General features: G+C 41.3%; 2 protein-coding genes across 2 annotated transcripts; both read right to left on the reverse strand.

Moving 5' to 3' along the window:
* Positions 1-2,741: 2,741 nt before the first annotated feature.
* On the reverse strand, positions 2,742-4,410 carry LOC308078795 (proteinase-activated receptor 2-like; the record flags this gene model as incomplete). Its single annotated transcript, XM_080420146.1, has 2 exons — positions 2,742-3,850; positions 4,326-4,410. The coding sequence occupies 2 exons, from the start codon at positions 4,408-4,410 to the stop codon at positions 2,742-2,744; spliced, it is 1,194 nt and encodes a 397-aa protein (XP_080276272.1).
* Positions 4,411-10,721: 6,311 nt separating this feature from the next.
* LOC308078392 (proteinase-activated receptor 2-like) lies at positions 10,722-17,399 on the reverse strand. The gene is made up of 2 exons (XM_080419542.1): positions 17,285-17,399; positions 10,722-14,007 (listed from the first exon to the last, which is right to left on the reverse strand). The coding sequence occupies exons 1-2, from the start codon at positions 17,358-17,360 to the stop codon at positions 12,767-12,769; spliced, it is 1,317 nt and encodes a 438-aa protein (XP_080275668.1). The 5' UTR covers positions 17,361-17,399; the 3' UTR covers positions 10,722-12,766.
* Positions 17,400-18,688: the final 1,289 nt, after the last annotated feature.

Here is an 18,688-nt window from a genome sequence, read left to right on the forward strand (position 1 = left end):
CACATTTTTAAATTAAATGTGCGTATAACTGATCTTTGTTTTTATTCAAAAATATATATAATTAAAAAGTTAAAATAGCTATACAGTCTGATAGCAATCATTGCTAGAGTGTTTGTTCAGTAACAGAGGGGGCTCCCTGTCTCGTATTTTCAGGTCAGGATACCAATTTTATCCAATCAGGAAAGGGAACTCGTGCAGGATACAGGATAAACAAGATAAATTAGAAGTGATGACACAATGAAGTGAGCAGACAAAATTGGAAGCGCTCAAAAATGGAAGTGTAAAAGCAACAGTTTATGGATGGGGGAGGGAGTGAATCACACAATGAAGTGAAAATAATGTTGTATTTTAAGTTGTATTTATGTAGAGTAATCTGCCATGTACAGTATGAAGCTTGAGTGTTTTAGTTTGTTATTCGTTTGTTCATTGTTTGTGAATTATTATGTCGGTTCATTGTTCATGTCAAATCAAATGTAAAAGTGTCCTGTAAGTCCATATGGGCTGGGCTTCCTTGGAAGCATGACACTTTAATAAAGAAAAAAGGGAAACAAATAATGAAGTGGTTGCAGCTGCAAAGCATAACGAGGTGGGAGGGCACTCATCACTGCATCAGGTGAAAAGCCACAGGTGTTGGACAGGCCTTTTTTAAGGGCACTTTGGGCATCAGGGGTATTCAGCCCCCCCCTTCCGGCACCATTTGACAGATCCGAGTGAAGCTGTGCACTCACACTCTCAGTAGGCCAGAGCAGAACCTCTGCCCTAAATTCTTTACATCGGACCGTTATAGCGCCACCAACAGGCAAATTTTAGCAAAACACACTTTTTTGATATTACTCCTACGGATGTTGTCCAAACATCACACAAATCGAATCTATCGAATCGAAACAAATTATCTCTGTCATGTGTTCAAGACGGATCTGTCTGATTATAGTCCATCCTGATTGGCTAAGATTGTCATCTAAAGTTTGCAGAAGGTGCTCATTTTGAACAAAATGCCTCAAATCATAAACACACTGTCCGATTGCCGTGAAAGTTGAAACAAGCCTGTTTTAGTGCCACCAGGAAACACTTTTATTATATTCACATTATGCACAATGAAATACAACAAACCCAATAACAACATACAATACATTTGCACCCAAACATCCATATCAGTGACGAACTATGTGCATATCAATCCCCACCTAAAGTCCATCTATAATACAGATATACTTACTATAGCCTAAAAATGACTTACATGAACTTGCTGTATGTTAAGTATGTGTCATATAGATAATATACTCCCAATATCACTATACTATTCATACTATAATCTATACACAATCCCTGTGTCCTAATGCAGACCAATTTCCAACCAAGTGTCAAAAGAATTATATAAAAGCCTATACAATCAACACACCCCTTCCTCCACTCTATAACAGCTAACAATGTATTTTTTTATACATCCTCTTAAACTGTACAATATTTGTGCTTTGTTTGAGTTCCATATCCAGACCATTCCATAAATTGACCCCAGAGATTGTGATACACTGACTTTTCATAGTGGTGTGTACAAGAAGTTTATTTGAGTTAAGCTCCCCTCTTAAATTATAACCCCCCTCTCTATAAAATAATATCTTATGTACAGTATATTGCAGTAAATTATTTCTTGCTTTAAACATGATTTGAGCTGTTTTGAATTTTACCATATCCATTAACTTTAATGCATAACTGTAAAAGGTTTGTGTGTTTACGTGTGTATATTTCCCATTATTATATATTGTTGCAGACGCTAACCAACCAAAAAAGTATAGAGCCAACACTGGCCAGTGGTTCTCAATCTCTGGGTCTGGGGTCCCCACATGAATTTGGGGTGGTCCTCAGATGACATTAAAGTGACAATTAAATTACTTTTAAGATATTTTTAATACCTAAAAAAAAAGAAAAGTAAAAGACCATTACTGCATCAAAAGTAATCTCAACAAACTATACTATAAAAATTGGTTAAACATTGGCCAAATATTGTAAAAACAAGGGAACCAGGAGACCTGGTACTGCCAGACCCCTAGTGGTTGAAATCTGAATGGCCGGACTTCGCATGACGTGTGTGCAGAGGAAAAGAGGGACAGGACAGGAAAAGAGGGACAGACCGACCGACCGACAAAGCCTCATGTAGGCCGACCCCTTGGGTCTGGCAAATAGCTGATCTACAAGCTCACAAAAGTAGCCTAAGAGCCAAGGTGAGTTAAGCCGGTACTGTGCAGTGGAAAAGTGACTATGCCTCTCACAGTGCACACAGATGGGGCCATGGGGGTGATGGTTTCTCTTTTGCAGAAGTTATCTATTGCTGTACCTCTTTTCATCCCACGTTTTCAGCAAATGAAGTGTGACCAATCACACTGTATCTATTGTTATGAATAGTCCTATGTATTCTTCCCCACTGTCACAAGGTGAACAAAACAGTATTGGTGCACTAGGTCAGGATAGAAAGTACAAGCAGTGCACAGTCGACAGTATGCCCTGCTGTCTGTATTCCAAGACACATTATAAGAAAGAGGCAAAACATTTGAAAATAGCTGATCTACAACGCCAGCTCGTAGATCAGCTATTTTCACAATATTTATCTGTGGAACCGAGTAAAACAAAATGTAATGCCTCAACTCCTACATTTGTTATTTCTGGAGTGTTTCTCCACAGACTGTCAGAAAGTGCACAGTAAACAACAGTATCCCATATCGTACACCAGTGTCTTCCAGGAGTCCTCAGCTACTGCTGTCTGTATTCACAGACACATAGGGTTTGTTCTTCCTACAGTATTTCACCACAACCTCCATCCTCTCCACAGTCCTCCTGCTCCTACACAGCAGTGTGTTCTTCACATCCTTTCTGAAGTCATCTGACACAAAGTAATACATAAAGGGGTCTAGACAACTGTTAAGGCTGGCCAAACACAGAGTGGTGATGTAGAAACCATATCCATTATTAGTCTCCCCAATGCTCAGCAGATAGTAATGAATCACGAGCATTATGTTACTGGGGATGAAACACACCAGGAATGTCACCAGTACTGTCACCATCAACACCAAAGCTTTGTGACGGTTCTTTTCTGCTGTTCTGTCTACGTTACGTACCGTCTTCTTCTCCAAGTGCCATAACATAAGGACATAGGCCACAATAATCACTATGCAAGGAATAAGAAACGCAACGGTGGCCATTAACATGAAGAAGTAATAAGGGTACTTGACAGAAGCGAATGTGTCATTTAAGTCCCTTATGGCATTAACATCATGGCAGGTGGTGATATCAAGGTCTTTGACTCTAACTGTTTGATCATACTGGTATAGAGGAATGGTGGTGATCCAGATGAAAACCCAGATGGACACACAGACACCAATTGCCATTTTGCTGTTCTGCTCAGAAAAAGGGTCGACGACAACCCAGCACCTCTGTACACTCAGACAGGCAATGAAGAGGATGGAGCAGTACATGTTCCCATAGAAGAACCCCACCAAGACTTTGCACAGCCCCTCTCCAAAGATCCAGTCATTTCCATTAAAGTGGTAAGCAATCTTCAGGGGGATCCAGATGACAAAAAGCACGTCAGACAGAGCCAGGTTGGCCATGTAGATCGCTGATGGATGCTTCTCCTTGGTCCTGAACATAAACACCCACAAAGCCATGGTGTTGGCAGGCAGGCCCAAAACAAACACTATGATGTAGAGGATGGGGAGGAAGATGGTGGTCAGATGACTCTTCAGTATGTCAGCTGCTGCTTTATCCACACGAACTATAGATGTTTCATTAACCAAACTGAGGTTGCGGTCCACCACAATCTTCCCACGGAAACTATCTGTTACGATGTCTGTTTTATCTGTTGAGATGAAATTGAGATAGCTTAAGAACAGTACAACAATTTTTTTTTCAAGTCATTAATTTACCGTTGCATGGTTCAGAAGAGTTGTTTCAAGCATAAAAAGAAAACCAGCTCTCACAGAAATCTGTGTTAGGATATTGGGTCTATCTAAATAGGTATGGACAACATACAGGCGTTTTTCAGCACTCAGCCAAAACGCATCCGTGCTGATGGTACTTTTTTATTACAGCAACCCTCTTCATGTTTTTATTAACGTTATACGACGATACATGTCATGCCTTCAAGATACATTTCATGCCTCATGCCTGGTAAGCTCTGTTAAATACATTTTATGTTTTATGTTTAAGTGTAGGGTTGTGAAAGGGAAATAGTCATTACTAAGATATAATGTAAAATGGGACCTTGTAATACCATCTGGAATACACAGCGTACACACATTTAGTATGTATTATTATTAATGTTATTGCCTTACCTCCATCCTCCTCCGACCACAATGCATTTGGTGTAGAAATCCAGGTGAACAATAGGATTACTGACAGTAATCGTATTGAGGCCATGTTTATTGAGGCTTGTGTCTATCTTCTTCACTTTTCACTAGAAAAATGAGCCTTGAGTGTTGTAGCAGTCCAAGTATTGGCATCTGAGTGCTAGAGTACCTACCCCTTCCCTCCAGAGCCTGACTTACCAACAACATGGATTGCTTTACTTATACTGTAGATGGCTTGAGCATATTGTACGTAGATGGAAGGTCCAGTGTTTCATCATGCAGTGTTTTTTGACCATTCCTGTCTTTGCTTTACATACCACAGTCTGTCTGTTTTATCTTGCTTTCAGAAGCAGCATGTGGAGGGAGGACTGTGCCCCAGGCTCTGCATGTTGTCTGTTTTTGCAATGGAATGTCAGGCGGAAGTGAATGTCACAGACATTGCCTGTCTTGTCAAGGTCTTGTAATTCTATGTTATGTTCCTTTTCAGTTGTCTTGGTTCTATGTTCATGTCTTCCCCAGCTGTTTCTCTTGTGTAATCAGCCCTCATGTGTATATTAGTCTTGTTCCCCAGTCAGTCCTTGTCGGGTCATTGTTTGGTGTCACATCATGTTCAGTGTTGTATCATGTTAGTTTGTGATTGTGACGTTGTCTCTGTTATTCTGTATTAAATCACCCAGTCTTGGTTTTGAACTCTCCCTGCCTTGCTGTCCTGCGTTTGGGTCCTCACCACACCTCCTCAAGACAAGTCTTGAGAATAGGGTCTCTAACCCTTCCATTATCATCATCGTCACTGTTAGTTTATGGCTGTCTCTAAACATGTAGCCCAACCTGTACGGCAGCTGGGATCTGCTCTTCTGTGTTGGGCTTCCCAGCCCGGGGGGGTTTTACCCCCACCTTTGTGTTGCCTGCGCTGCTATATTTTACCCTGTCACAGGACTCTGACTTGTGAGACTCCAAAAGGTACAACACTCTGCTTTAACCTGTGAGAATGGATATAAATATGTTTTTTGAGACATATGGAGTGCTTTTGGGAGGCTGGAGAGAGGAACACAGGGGGAGAGAGGACACAAGTCTTATAGCCTTGTACGCCATAGCTCTGATCTGCTCTGATCCTTTTAAATTTTCCTGCTGCATTGAGAGCATCACAATTCATTTCACACAGCTTGTTGAAGATACTGTAGTTTCAGAACTGTTTCAACACCTCAGACGGTGACCTTGTGGGGAATCCCTCATTAGCGGGATGGAGCGCACCTGAGTTTAGTTAGACAGCCCAAGACACCTTCATGAGTTCTTAAGTCATAGTTAAACGTGTTTATTATTAGTCTGTGATGACCATAGTAGAGGTATAATATAACTAGAGGGCGGATTGCCCCGCCCCCAGCTATCATTTCAATGAATGTGCTCACTGGCGTTTTGAAGCACCCGGAAACCTGCCGGAAGTAGAATTATTGGTTCGATTTTGTATCCCCATAGAGTTATGAGCATGCGCACTAGTGTCCTTTTTGCGTTCTACGGCAGCCCGTGTGTCAAGGATTGAACGCGAGATATTTATTAAATACACTCGAGATGTATATTTATATGTAAATGCATATGTATGTATGTATAATATGTTTACATATTTATATGTATAAATATAAATATCTCTCAGTATGTTTTGCGCGTGCATGTATTTCTCCCCGCCTGCAGTTCCAGCTTTGGCCACTGGGGTGGCAGCTTCAATGTTTCTCAGCAACTCTGGGGGCTTGGTGATGACCCACAGCCAGGGTTTACTTATGAACTGGCATGTTACGACAGGTCCTCCTAAGTGTTTCGTCATGTGGTGGTTTTTGACCCTTACCGTCATTGCTTTACATAACATAGGATGAGTAACAGGTGACAGGGAGGGTTAACCACTTAAACCCTATATACTTGAGCTTAATATTGTTTTGTGTCTTAACCACATTTTCAATTGTGAATGGAACACTATAATTACATATTTTATTGTAGATATACAGTAAATCAGTCATTTTCTGTTTTGCTTAGAGATATTTCACTCTCAAACAAGCAATCTTCAGGGGGATCCAGATGGCAGATCTGCTCTTCTGTGTTGGGCTTCCCAGCCCGGGGGGGTTTTACCCCCACCTTTGCGGTGCCTGTGCTGCTATATTTTACCCTGTCACAGGACTCTGACATGTGAGACTCCAACCCTCCCTGTGTAAAAGGTACAACACTCTGCTTTAACTTGTGAGAATGGATATTAATGTGTTTTTGAAACATGTGGGGGGAGTGCTTTTGGGAGGCCGGAGAGAGGAACAAAGGAAAAGAGAGAGAGGACACAAGCCTATAGACTTGCTAGGCTGTAGAACTGATCTGCTCTGATCCTTTCAAAATGTCCTCAGCCAAACAATAAATTGTTCACCTGCTGCATTGAGAGCATCACAATTGAAGATGGCTTCAGAACTGTTTCAGCACCTTGTGGTGAATCCCTCATTGGGGGGATTGAGCGCACCCAAGCTTAGTTAAGCAGACCAAGACACCTTCATGAGTTCATGAGTCATAGTTAAAAGTGTTATTATTAGTCTGTGATGACCTACAGACAGGGTTTACTTACGAACTGCCATGTTATGACAGGTCCTCCTAAGTGTTTCGTCATGCTGTGTTTTTTGAAAGACCCTTCTCGTCATTGCTTTACATACCATAGGATGAGTAACAGGTGTCAGGGGAAGGTTAAACCACTTAAACCCTATATACTTGAGCTCAATATTGTTTTGTGTCTTAACCACATTTTCAATTGTGAATGGGACACTATAATTACATATTTTATTGTAGTTATGCAGTGAATCAGTCATTTTCTGTTTTGCTTAAAGGGATATTTCACTTTCAAACATGTTTGGGGTCATTTGATCTACTCTGGCTTTTGTGAGGACCACAGACAGTTTTTAAGTTGCTTGATTCAGTATTTAGATATTTGATATACATTTTTATCAGACACGCCCCCTTCCTTTACAATCCATTGTAACTTCAAGAACCTTGGTTCTGGTGATTGCTGTTGTCCTTCTAATACGTGAGGGGACGTGTTACTTTATTCATTTATTTATTTATTTTCCCCCCAAAATGCTTGAACCAAAATGGCATTGAATGAGGGCAGAACAACTGATTTTCTCATAGTAGATTTAACATGTACCGTAGAGGCAATTAGTACTTATAACATTATATAATGAAATAGAATAGCTCAGATGGTTATGAGCTACTGCAATATACAATTAGTCTATAACCGTATTCTGCATGTAGCTTCCCAACACACAGACCCATAATAATATAACTCCTACTGTAGCTTCATATCTCTTGATAACATACTGTAAGGTGGAATTGTGACAAACTCATGGTGGGCTGGAACTGAAGGCAAGATACCTTATAGCCTATCCTAGTGCACTGGTTATCAATGTCGGAGCTTTTTGATTCTTATTTTTTTTTAAACAAAATGTGCAGTAACTGATCTTTGTTTTTGTTAAAGAAAAACTAAAACGTTAAACTAGCTATACAGTCTGATAGCAATCATTGCTAGAGTGAAATTGCATGTTCAGGTCAGGATACCAGAGGTGGGACAAAGTCCCTATGTTGCAAGTCCAAGTCGAGTCTCAAGTCTTTGCTCTCAAGTCCCGAGTCAAGTCCAAGTCAACACAGGCAAGTCCCAAGTCAAGTCCAAGTCCTGAACTTTTTGTTTCGAGTCCCAACCAAGTCCTAAGCATTTTGTTTCAAGTCCCAACCAAGTCCTTACCTTTTGTTTCGAGTCCCAAACAAGTCCCACCAAGACATAATACTAATTAATGATATGTAAAGATTTACATAAATCATGAGCATTTTCCACAATTTGCATTTATTATTAAACAAGGGTTCTGGAGTCCACCAACATAATGCAGATACTGTACTTTTCAATTTCCTCCGTGAGGACAGGGTTTAAAGCACCACTCTGTACAATGGGGTGGTTGTAGTTTGTCTCTCTGCTCTTCTATTGAGCCATTTAGATCATGTCAAAGGTCATGTCTCACAGAGACACAGGATCTGACACAAATTCAATGTTTCCCCTGAGCAAGCAGGCTCTTATTACAATGGTAAAATGTCATTACTTGCACTGAAACCGTGTTCAAATCCAGGGTAGAAGAGGAATGTTACATTATATACCAATACCAAACTAGTTTACATGTCATCCAAAAGATAATCAGATAAACTTAAATAATAAGAAACTTAAACTGTGCACAAAAATAAGGAAGACTCTAATACAATCAAACATTAAACTGATGCTCTAATTCACTGTTCCAAAACAAAACAACAGATAATCAGATGGCTGTAACTCACTCACGCTATAACTTTCTCTTCCCAAATGTGTAAGATATTTTCAGCAAAGGACAAAAAATGTATGCCTTGCATACTGCTTTTCTTGCCTTGTTGTCCTCCACCACGTAATCTTTAAAACCATAAGCTATAACTGCTGGAGTCGTCATTTTCTTCCACCCAGACCTCCAGCAGCAGCGACGGCAGGAGTGAAGCCGGTATGTGTTTGTTTACGTGCAACACGTGGAACACAGGCGACGCTAGTACACGCTACTACATGATTAAGGTTACCAGTTTAAATTAACAGAAATTAAAAGATGTGTCCTGTATTGAACTGATACTGATACTTTAATGTCGGGGAATCAATACGAATTACAAGGCGATTTATTTGCTGTCCTCCTGTCTCGTTGTTGTTGTGTTACCGTCAATGGGACTGTGAGTTTGTCAGCGTTGCCATGTATCGTGAGAGAAATAAGCAAACCGACCAAAAAAAAACAAGGCAAAAACAAGCCATTTTTTTTTCCAAAACGTTGCGGAAAATAAGCGGACTTGGCAACACTATGCTAGGCGTCACTGACGGCCGGTTAGTTGATGCAACACTTTTTAAACATTTTAATATTATTTGGGCTTGCTGTAAGGTATTAAGTGACTTGAAAATGTTCAAGTCAAGAGGGCTCAAGTCAAGTCAAGTCTCAAGTCCTTGGCGTTCAAGTCAAGTCAAGTCTCAAGTCTTTGGCATTCAAGTCCCAAGCAAGTCCAAGTCTATTTTTGATTTGATCAAGCAAGTCTAAAGTCATCAAAATCGGGACTCGAGTCCAAGTCGAGTCTCGAGTCTCGAGTCCAAGTCCCCACCTCTGCAGGATACCAATGTTAATCCAATCAGGAAAGCGAACTCATGCAGGATACAGGATAAACAAGTCAAATTAGAAGTGATGACACAAAGAAGTGAGCAGACAAAAGTGGAAGTGCTCGAAAATGTAAGTGGGCAGGGCTTAAGGGCACTTTGGGCATCAGGGGCAATCAGGCCCCCTCAACGCCACCTTCTGTACTGTTGCTGACAGCAGCATGAAACCATAACAAAGCCTTTCTTTTCTTCTGGCCACTCTATACTCCATAGAAAATGGATCTGCATTAGTGTTGACTTCGCCAGGCCGAAGTCGTGGCCGAGAGCCTTTCTTTTCTTCTGGCCACTCTATACTCCATAGAAAATGGATCTGCATTAGTGTTGACTTCGCCAGGCCGAAGTCGTGGCCGAGACAATGTTTACGCCCCTGTCAACTAAGTGAGTGTACTTTCGTCTGTCAGTAAAAATTTTTGGGATATTATATTGGCTAATATTGGCATCTAAAGTTTGCGTTCAATTGCCATGAAAGTTCACACAAGCCTGTTTTAGCACTTTTATTATGTTCACCATCCACAATAAAATACAACAAACCCAAAAACAACATACAATACATTTGCACCAAAACATCCACGAACTGTACATATCAATCCCCACCTGAAGTCCATCTATAATAAGCATATACTTACTATAGACGATAATGAATTATATATATATACTTGCTGTATCTTAATTATGTGTCATATAGATAATATCCTCCTAATATATCACTATACTACTCATAATTTATACACAATCCCTGCGTCCTAGTGACACCAAATGTAAAAAAAAAAATGGATAAAGCCAATACAATCAACACACAACCTTCCTCCACTTTATAACAGCTAACAATGTATTTTTTATACATCCTCTTAAACTGTACAATATTTGCGCTTTGTTTGAGTTCCATATCCAGACCATTCCATAAATTGACCCCACAGATTGTGATAAACTGACTTTTCATAGTGGTGTGTACAAAATGTTAAAAAGGAGTGTAGAGCCAACATAAGTGACAATTTAAGGACTTTTAAGAACATTTTAATACAAAAAAAATAATAAAGGACCATTACTGCATCAAAAGTAATCAACAAACTATACCATAAAAACTGGTTTAACATTGGCCAAATATTGTGAAAATAGCTGATCTACAAGCTCACAATGCCTCACGTTGGGAGGCGTTGTGAGCTTGTAGCAACAATTTTCACAATATTTATCTGTGGAACCAAGTCAAACTTGCTAGGGTGGGGGGTGGGGGGGTCCCAGTTCAAATATGATTATTTTGTCACGGCCTGAAAAGGTTGAGAACCACTGCTATAGAGCAGTGTTTCCCAACCGTTTTGGTGCCAAGGCACACCTGGCATAGCAAAAGATCCCAGGGCACGCCTAGATAAGGTGATACAAACAACACGGTTGTATGTTGACACAAACACATTGGAGCGATTTAGAAGCACCTTATAAGAAAACTAACACTTATGTTGATTTAACATTAGTAGCCTACATGTGTTTTATTGTTGGACATGCGTTCATGGCAGATTATAATATGGGCATTTGACAGCCCCTCTTCTTCCTGGTACGGTGGACTGGTGCTGAATATTTGAACAAGTTTCATTTGTTGTAGTACTGACTGAGTGCACTGCCAAAGCATACTCCCTGTGCCCTTTTTATACAGTACAGCCAGGTACATATTTGCATTTCTATGGGTGATGGTCGCTGACTAGCTTCACTGAATGGACTCGGGAGTGGCTGTGTGTCCGTGAGACGGACGATGGCCGTATGCCCGTATCTATTGACGGACGATAGCGTTATTGTTCCCGGGGTGTTGGCTTCACACCTTCGCACGGCCTCGCGGTACACCTAGCATTACGTCGCGGCACAATAATGGTCCGCCTGCCGCGGTTGGGAAACACTGCTATAGAGGACCTAGGCGACCGCCTAGGACGCCATCTAGAGGGGGGCACCGATATTTTGTGTCTTAACCACATTTTCAATTGTGAATGGGACAGTTTTACCCCCTGTCCGTCCGTCCGTCCGTCCGTCCGTCCGTCCGTGTGTCCATCTGTCTGTGAACAGCTAATCTCCGGCACCGTTGGCCCGATCGCTCCGAAACTGTGCACACACACTCCCTGGATGCCAATTCAGAACCTCTGCCCCAAATGTTTCACATGGAGGCAGAAGCAGAGAAAACCCATTTAATCCTACAGATTTTATTCAAACGTCATGCAAATCGGTACACAGTATCTCTATAGTCATGTGATCAACACGGATCTGTCCGATTCTCCATATTCCATCCTCATTGGCTAAGGTTGGCTTCCAAAGTTTGCAGGATTGGTCCGTTTTGAACAGAATGCCTCAAATCATGAACACAGCTTGCGATTTCCGTGAAATTTCACACGCACATTCCCACTAGGCCGTGGAAGAAATGGCACCCTTTTCACATTGGCCTGTTACAGCGCCACCAGTAGGTCTAATTTAGCAAAACACATTTTTGGAACAAAATGCCTCAAATCATGAATGCAGTGTCCGATTGCCGTGAAAGGCCTAAGAAGAAATGACACCCTTTTCACATTGGCCTATTATAGCGCCACCAGGAGGCCACAATAACGTACCTGACCTGGCGGAGACCTGTGCTCCGAGGAGCACTTTTTCTAGTTACATATTGTGTTGTAGATAAACAGTAAATCAAGTCATCTTCTGTTTTGCTTAAAGATATTTCAATTTCAAACATGTTTGAGGTCATTTTATCTACTCTGGCTTTTGTGAGGACCACAGACAGTTTTTAAGTTGTACCCCCTGTGCCCTTTTAAGTTGTAGGAACTCTTGTTTTATTATTGTATTGTTTTATTGGATCTTCTTTAGTCAATACACTTATTTGTTTTAGCTCTTGCTCATTTGATTTTGCTATTTGTCTCATCTGTTTAAGAAAGTAGGTAGCTGATATATTGCACTTTTACCTTAGCGCTAGGTATACTCTTGGTTGCCTGTCTTAGCAGAAAATGCACTTAAGACTTCTGGTGATTAGTAGTTTCGTTCCCTACCTATGTTGAATGCACTTATTGTGTCGCTTAAGTCTTAAGTCGCTTTGGATAAAAGCGTCTGCTAAATGACTGTAATGTAATGTAATGTAATGTAATGTTACAAGGTGAACATAAGTATTGGTGGGTCAGGATAGAAAGTACAGGCAGTGCACAGTCGACAGTATGCCATATCGTACACCAGTGTCTTCCCAGAGTCCTCCTCACTCTCCTCTACTGCTGTCTGTATCCCCAGGCACATAGGATTTGTTATTCCTACAGTATTTCTCCACAGACTCTATACTCTCCACAGTCCTCCTGCTCCTACAACGCAATGTGTTCTTCACATGTTTTCTGAAGTCATCTGACACAAAGTAATAAATACAGGGGTCTAGACAACTGTTAAGGCTGGCCAAACACAGAGTGATGCTATAGTTGCCATATCCAGTATTAGTCTCCCCATTGCGCAGCAGAGAGTAATGAATCACCAGCATTATGTTACTGGGGATGAAACACACCAGGAATGTTACTGTCGCAATCAACACCAAAGCTTTGTGACGGTTCTTTTCTGCTGTTCTGTTTACGTTGCGTACCGTCGTCTTCTCCAGGTGCCATAACATACGGACATAGGCCACAACAATCACTATGAAAATAAAAAACACAACTGTGGCCATTGACATGAAGTAGTAATAAGGGTATTTGACAGAAGCGAATGGGTTGTTTATGTCCCATATGGCACTGACATCATGACAGGTGGTAATATTGAGGTATTTGACCCTAACTGTGTGATCATACAGGTATAGAGGAGTGGTGGTGGTCCAGATGAAAACCCAGATGGACAAACAGACACCAATTGCCATTTTGTTGTTCTGCTCAGAAAAAGGGTCGACCACAACCCGGTACCTCTGTACACTCAGACAGGCAATGAAGAGGGTGGAGCAGTACATGTTCCCATAGAAGAACCCCACCAAGACTTTGCACAGCCCCTCTCCATAGATCCAGTCATTTCCATTAAAGTGGTAAGCGATCTTTAGGGGGATCCAGATGGCAAAAGAAACATCAGACAGAGCCAGGTTGGCCATGTAGATCGCGGATGGACGCTTCTTCTTGGTCCTGAACAGAAACACCCACAAAGCCATGGTGTTGGCAGGCAGGCCCACAACAAACACTATGATGTAGAGGATGGGGAGGACGGTGGTGGTCAGATGGCTCCACAGATAAGAAACTGGATCCACATGACGTAGGTTCACACTATTGTTCTCCACAACCCCAGCGTAACCTTTGTAGACTGGCATTGGTCCTTCAATGTAATCTGTTTCATTATTGACGTCATCATATCCATAGTCCATCACAACCCGAGGGAAACCATGTTTTGGTCCTTCGTTGTCATCTGTTGCTTTATCCACACTAACTATGCGCTGTTCCTGGTGGTCCACATGATCAATGGAACCATGACCTTTGTTTCCTTTAAGAAAGCAGACATACACAAAAGTTAGTTTTACGATAGTAGATATTTTACTGGTGGTCTATTGTGCTTATTGTCTGCAAAAAGAAAAGAAAAATAACTTGAGAAAGTGTTCCGCCAGGTCAGGTAGTTTATTGTGGGCCAGCAATGTTACGAATTCGCCAATCAGGATGGAATATGAAAAATCGGACGGAACCGTCTTGATCCCTTGACTGTAGAGATAAATATGTACCGATTTGCATGATGTTTGGACAAAATGTGTAGGAGTAATACAAAAAAAATAAGTTTAGCAAAATTCGGCCTCCTGGTGGCTCTGTAATAGGGCAATGTTAAAAGGGTGGCATTTGTTCCTCAACATAGTGCGAATGTGCGTGCAAAGTTTCACTGCAATCAGACGCTGTGTTCATGATTTGCGGCATTTTGTTAAAAACAGGCCACTCCTGCAAAATCTTAGCCAATCAGGATGGAATATGAAACATCTAACAGATCCGTCTTGATCACATGAGAGATCATGTGTACCGATTTGTGTGAAATGTGTACCGATTGGCGGTATGAAATGAAGATCTGAAAAATGCAGGGCAAAGGTTTTTTCTTGGCCTCTAGGCATATAAAGTTTTACACAGATCGGTGCAGTTATATGTAAAAACACGAATCGGCCTGTTATAGCGCCACCATGAGGCTGATTTGAACATTCTGAGGTGGCATTTCTTCCTTGGCCTAGTGGGAATGTGCGTGCAAAATTTCACGGAAATGACACGCTCTGTTCATGATTTGAGGCATTTTGTTCAAAACGGAGCACTCCTGCAAACTTTGGAAGCCAATTTAAGCCAATCAGGATGGAACATGAAAAATCTGAAAGACCAGTTTCGTTTAATGACTATAGAGAAACTGTGTACCGATTTGCGGGATTTGGGGAAAAAATCTGTAGGAGTACTGTCCAAAAAAATGTTTTGCACAAATCGGCCTCCTGATGGTGCTATAAAAGGCCCTAGTGAAAAATGTGGGGCTGAGGTTCTGCTCTGTGCATCAAGGGATTGTGTGTGCACAGTTTCGCTGCGATCAAGCCAACGGTGCCAGAGATTAGTTGTACACAGACAGAATGACACACACACACAGACACACACGCGGACGCGGACACGGACACACAGACGGACGGACGGAAGGATGGACGGACAGGGTGCAAAACATCGGCCAGGCCGAAACAATACTATGCTACACAGCAGGTAACCCCAGCTTGACTTCAACAGAGAGAATATTGTTTTCACCTCCCCCTTCCCCTCCCCACTTCCATACATCCCCTTCCTCTCTCTTCTCGTCCTGTCTCTTCTACTCCTCCCCTTTGTTGTGTGGGTTCTGTAACCCACACAATTGTAATTGTAATTAACACTGTACGCCGTACAGTGTTAATTACAATTGCAGTACAGTGTACGGACTCACGCTCCAGTAAGGCCTGCCACTAACTCCACATCCCCTCACTTGCGTTTCAAATCGAATTCTTTGATCTGCAGGTGATATAACTAAACTGACACAAGGTATTTAAACATACTTGGGTGGATTACGGATACATTTGAATGAAATCTTGATCAGGGACTTGCGCTGTGCACTATGTTGCACTGTTGAGGATTTCTCTGTGTCTGTCTGTCAAACATCTGGTGCGTTCCGAGTTCGCTCCTATCTTTTTACAAACCCGCTCCCCGCTACGTTAACAATCGTCGCTACAGCTCCGCTCCACTCACATGCTCTGGTGCTGTGCTGGTACAAGCTAGGCTTGATTTAATAGGCAAATAGGCAATTAAATGTCACTGTCAAATATTTTGTCCCAGTCAAGCCTTGCTGAATGAAACATAGTCAGCCCCTGACAACACTGGCCACAATTTCTTTTAGATGTATTTCTTTTTTGGTTTTACATTTCATTTCATATGTACATTTCCTTTACAAATGAAGGGCTAAATGCATACTCGTTGCTGTCCGGCAGAAACCAGATTACAAACTTTTTACACTTTTGCATTTTTTTTTCATAAATCAGTGCTATTGAACACCCTCTACGTCTGTGTGTTGATTGCTTCGGACAAAACCAGCTAACTCCATTGGATCCTCAAACTTTCTGCTAAACCATAACTCCACCAAAGGGGGGTGTTAGCTGGAGTTAGCTGGTTTTGCTGACTCCAGGCTCCACCCCCTTTTGACCTCCAACCTCATTGTGAGCTTGGAGGTCCATTTACAGTAGCTGTTTTTTATCAATGATGAACAAAACCTCCTAACTCCTTACAGTACATTTAAGGCCCAATATTTCCACACATCTTCCTATATTAAAATTGGCTTAAGGGAGGATGGACAGGCGGATGAACCACATCGTCAAGCTCATGTCACCATGATCAGCCATTAGGGAGACTGGGGACAAAAGTAACAGGGGGCAAAAGTAACACAGTCAATAATTCTAATTAGAAATAAGTTAGGGGGGTGAGACTTATTGTGCACAGTAGGGTCCTCTCTCTGCCTATGGAAGGATAGAATTATCATTTCATCTCAGCAGAAGTTTCTGCAACAATGTGTTTTCAATGCAAGCAGATTTCTTGTCTGGGATTACATACGTTTATGTTAGTAAATGAACATATTTCACTAAATGTCACTACATTTCAAAGTAAAAAATGAATTTAAATAAAAAATAGACATACATTTGAAAAAACTAAATTGAAAAATAAAATAATTCGAATAAAAATACAAAATAATTGTAATTATGTATATAAAACATTTGTAAGTAAAAATGTTAAATTATAAAAAAATACTTATTACTTAGTGATGTGCTTTTATTTGAGATAAAGTGTGTTAATATGACTTATTTTTTACAGTGTTACAATTGCCCCCAACCACTGTTACAACTGCCCCCGTCACGGGGGCAATTGTAACACTGTGACTCATTGCATTCAAATTAATATTTTGGTCTTGTCCTTATTAGTGAAAGCTTAGAAATTGTATTATTAATTAGGGCACATATATATGTTTCTTATAGCAAAAGATGACTAGGATATTTCAAGTAGTCTGTGAATTATGAAGGCAAATACAAAAAGTGTTACTTTTGTCTCCCTACTTATATATAAGGACATCCCAATGCAGCTACGGCCAAATATATAATCTCCGTATATGGCCATATCAAAGCTCTCATATTCTTAAACTTAAGTGTTTATTTTTAAATAGTTTCCCATATTCTACAAACATTGTATTAAGAAATATATAGTATAGGTACACAAAAACTAATCAAAACAACTTCCAGCCTTACCTGTCGACCTCAATGCATTTGATGTAAACATCCAGGTGAAAAATAGCATGACTGACAGTAATCGTATTGAGGCCATGATTCTTGAGGCTTGTGTGTGTCTTCTTCTCTTTTCACAACAAAAATGAACCTTGATTGTTGCATGTAGGAGTCCCAACCTGAATGTCAGGACAAATAGTATTGTCATCTGTGCGAGTACCTCCCCCTTCTCTCCAGAGCGTGACTTAATTCAACAAGCATAGATGGCTTTACTCTTCCAGTTTCTTATCTATCTCAACCTTGGCACGGGTGCCGCCATTGGCAAAAGGAGAGGGTAATCACTGGCACGCTGACAGTCACATAAGTGTGTGAGAGAGAGGATTTCTTTCTTTTGGCCAAATTGTCAAATAATATAAGAAAGAGAACACTTACAAGCGAGGTGTTGTAAGCTTGTAGATCAGCTATTTTCACAATATTTATCTGTGGAAACTAAATGTAATGCCTCAACTCCTACAGTTCCAAGAGCTTGTCGGGGGACGGGGGGGGTCCCCAGTTTGTCACAGTCTCTTTCTGTGTCTTTGTGTCTGTCCTTGTGTGTGTGTGTGTGTGTCTTTATGAGTGGGCGTCTGTTTTGGGCGTAGGCTTGGCTCCAGCTCCCAGCTTGGCACACCTGTTTCCAGTTCCCTCATCTCCCTCACCTGTCTGCCATCAGCTCATCACCTCCAGTCTATAAAGCCATGGTCTTCTCTCCACGCTATGCCAGATCGTTTCACGAACTCCCGGTGTGTGGTAACGCTTTTTGCCAGCTAACTCAGTCCTAGTTATTTTCCTTGTTATTTTCCAGTTAGTGTTCTTGAACCTTGTTCCGGGTTTATTTTCCTTGTTATTTTCCAGTTAGTGTTCTTGAACCTTGTTCCGGGTACGACTCGTGACTCACTCCTCTCCTGTTCTACAGTAACCATACTCGCCTGCCTGCCGAGCCTGCCAGCTCCCTTCGACCAACACCACCAGCCTCTCCACTCCTTTTGTTTGAATAAACACCCTTGGACTTTGACTTTGTCTCGTTTCTGCATTTGGGTCCGCCAGTTATACTAATCGTGACACAGTTCAAATATGATTATTTTCGGCGGTCGCATGCTGGAAAGGTTGAGAACCACTGGTCTAGGGCATTGGTAGAGGTAGCCTTGTTAGGCTATAGCTCTGATCTACTCTGATCCTTTTACTTTTCCTCAGCCAAAGAATTATGTGTTCACCCGTTGCATTGAGAGCGTCACAATTAATTTCACACATCTTGTTGAAGACACTGACGCTGAGGAGGATACTGAAAGGAGTAAGGGAAGCGGAACCTGATCACCTCCATTGACTTCCAAAAGGCTTAAGACACCAACAAAACTCATGAACATTCTCCGGGCCTACGGAGTTCCTGAG

This window comes from Gymnoscopelus braueri (assembly GCF_963280865.1).
Source record: "Gymnoscopelus braueri genome assembly, chromosome: 22".
In the NCBI taxonomy this organism is placed as follows: Eukaryota; Metazoa; Chordata; class Actinopteri; order Myctophiformes; family Myctophidae; genus Gymnoscopelus; species Gymnoscopelus braueri.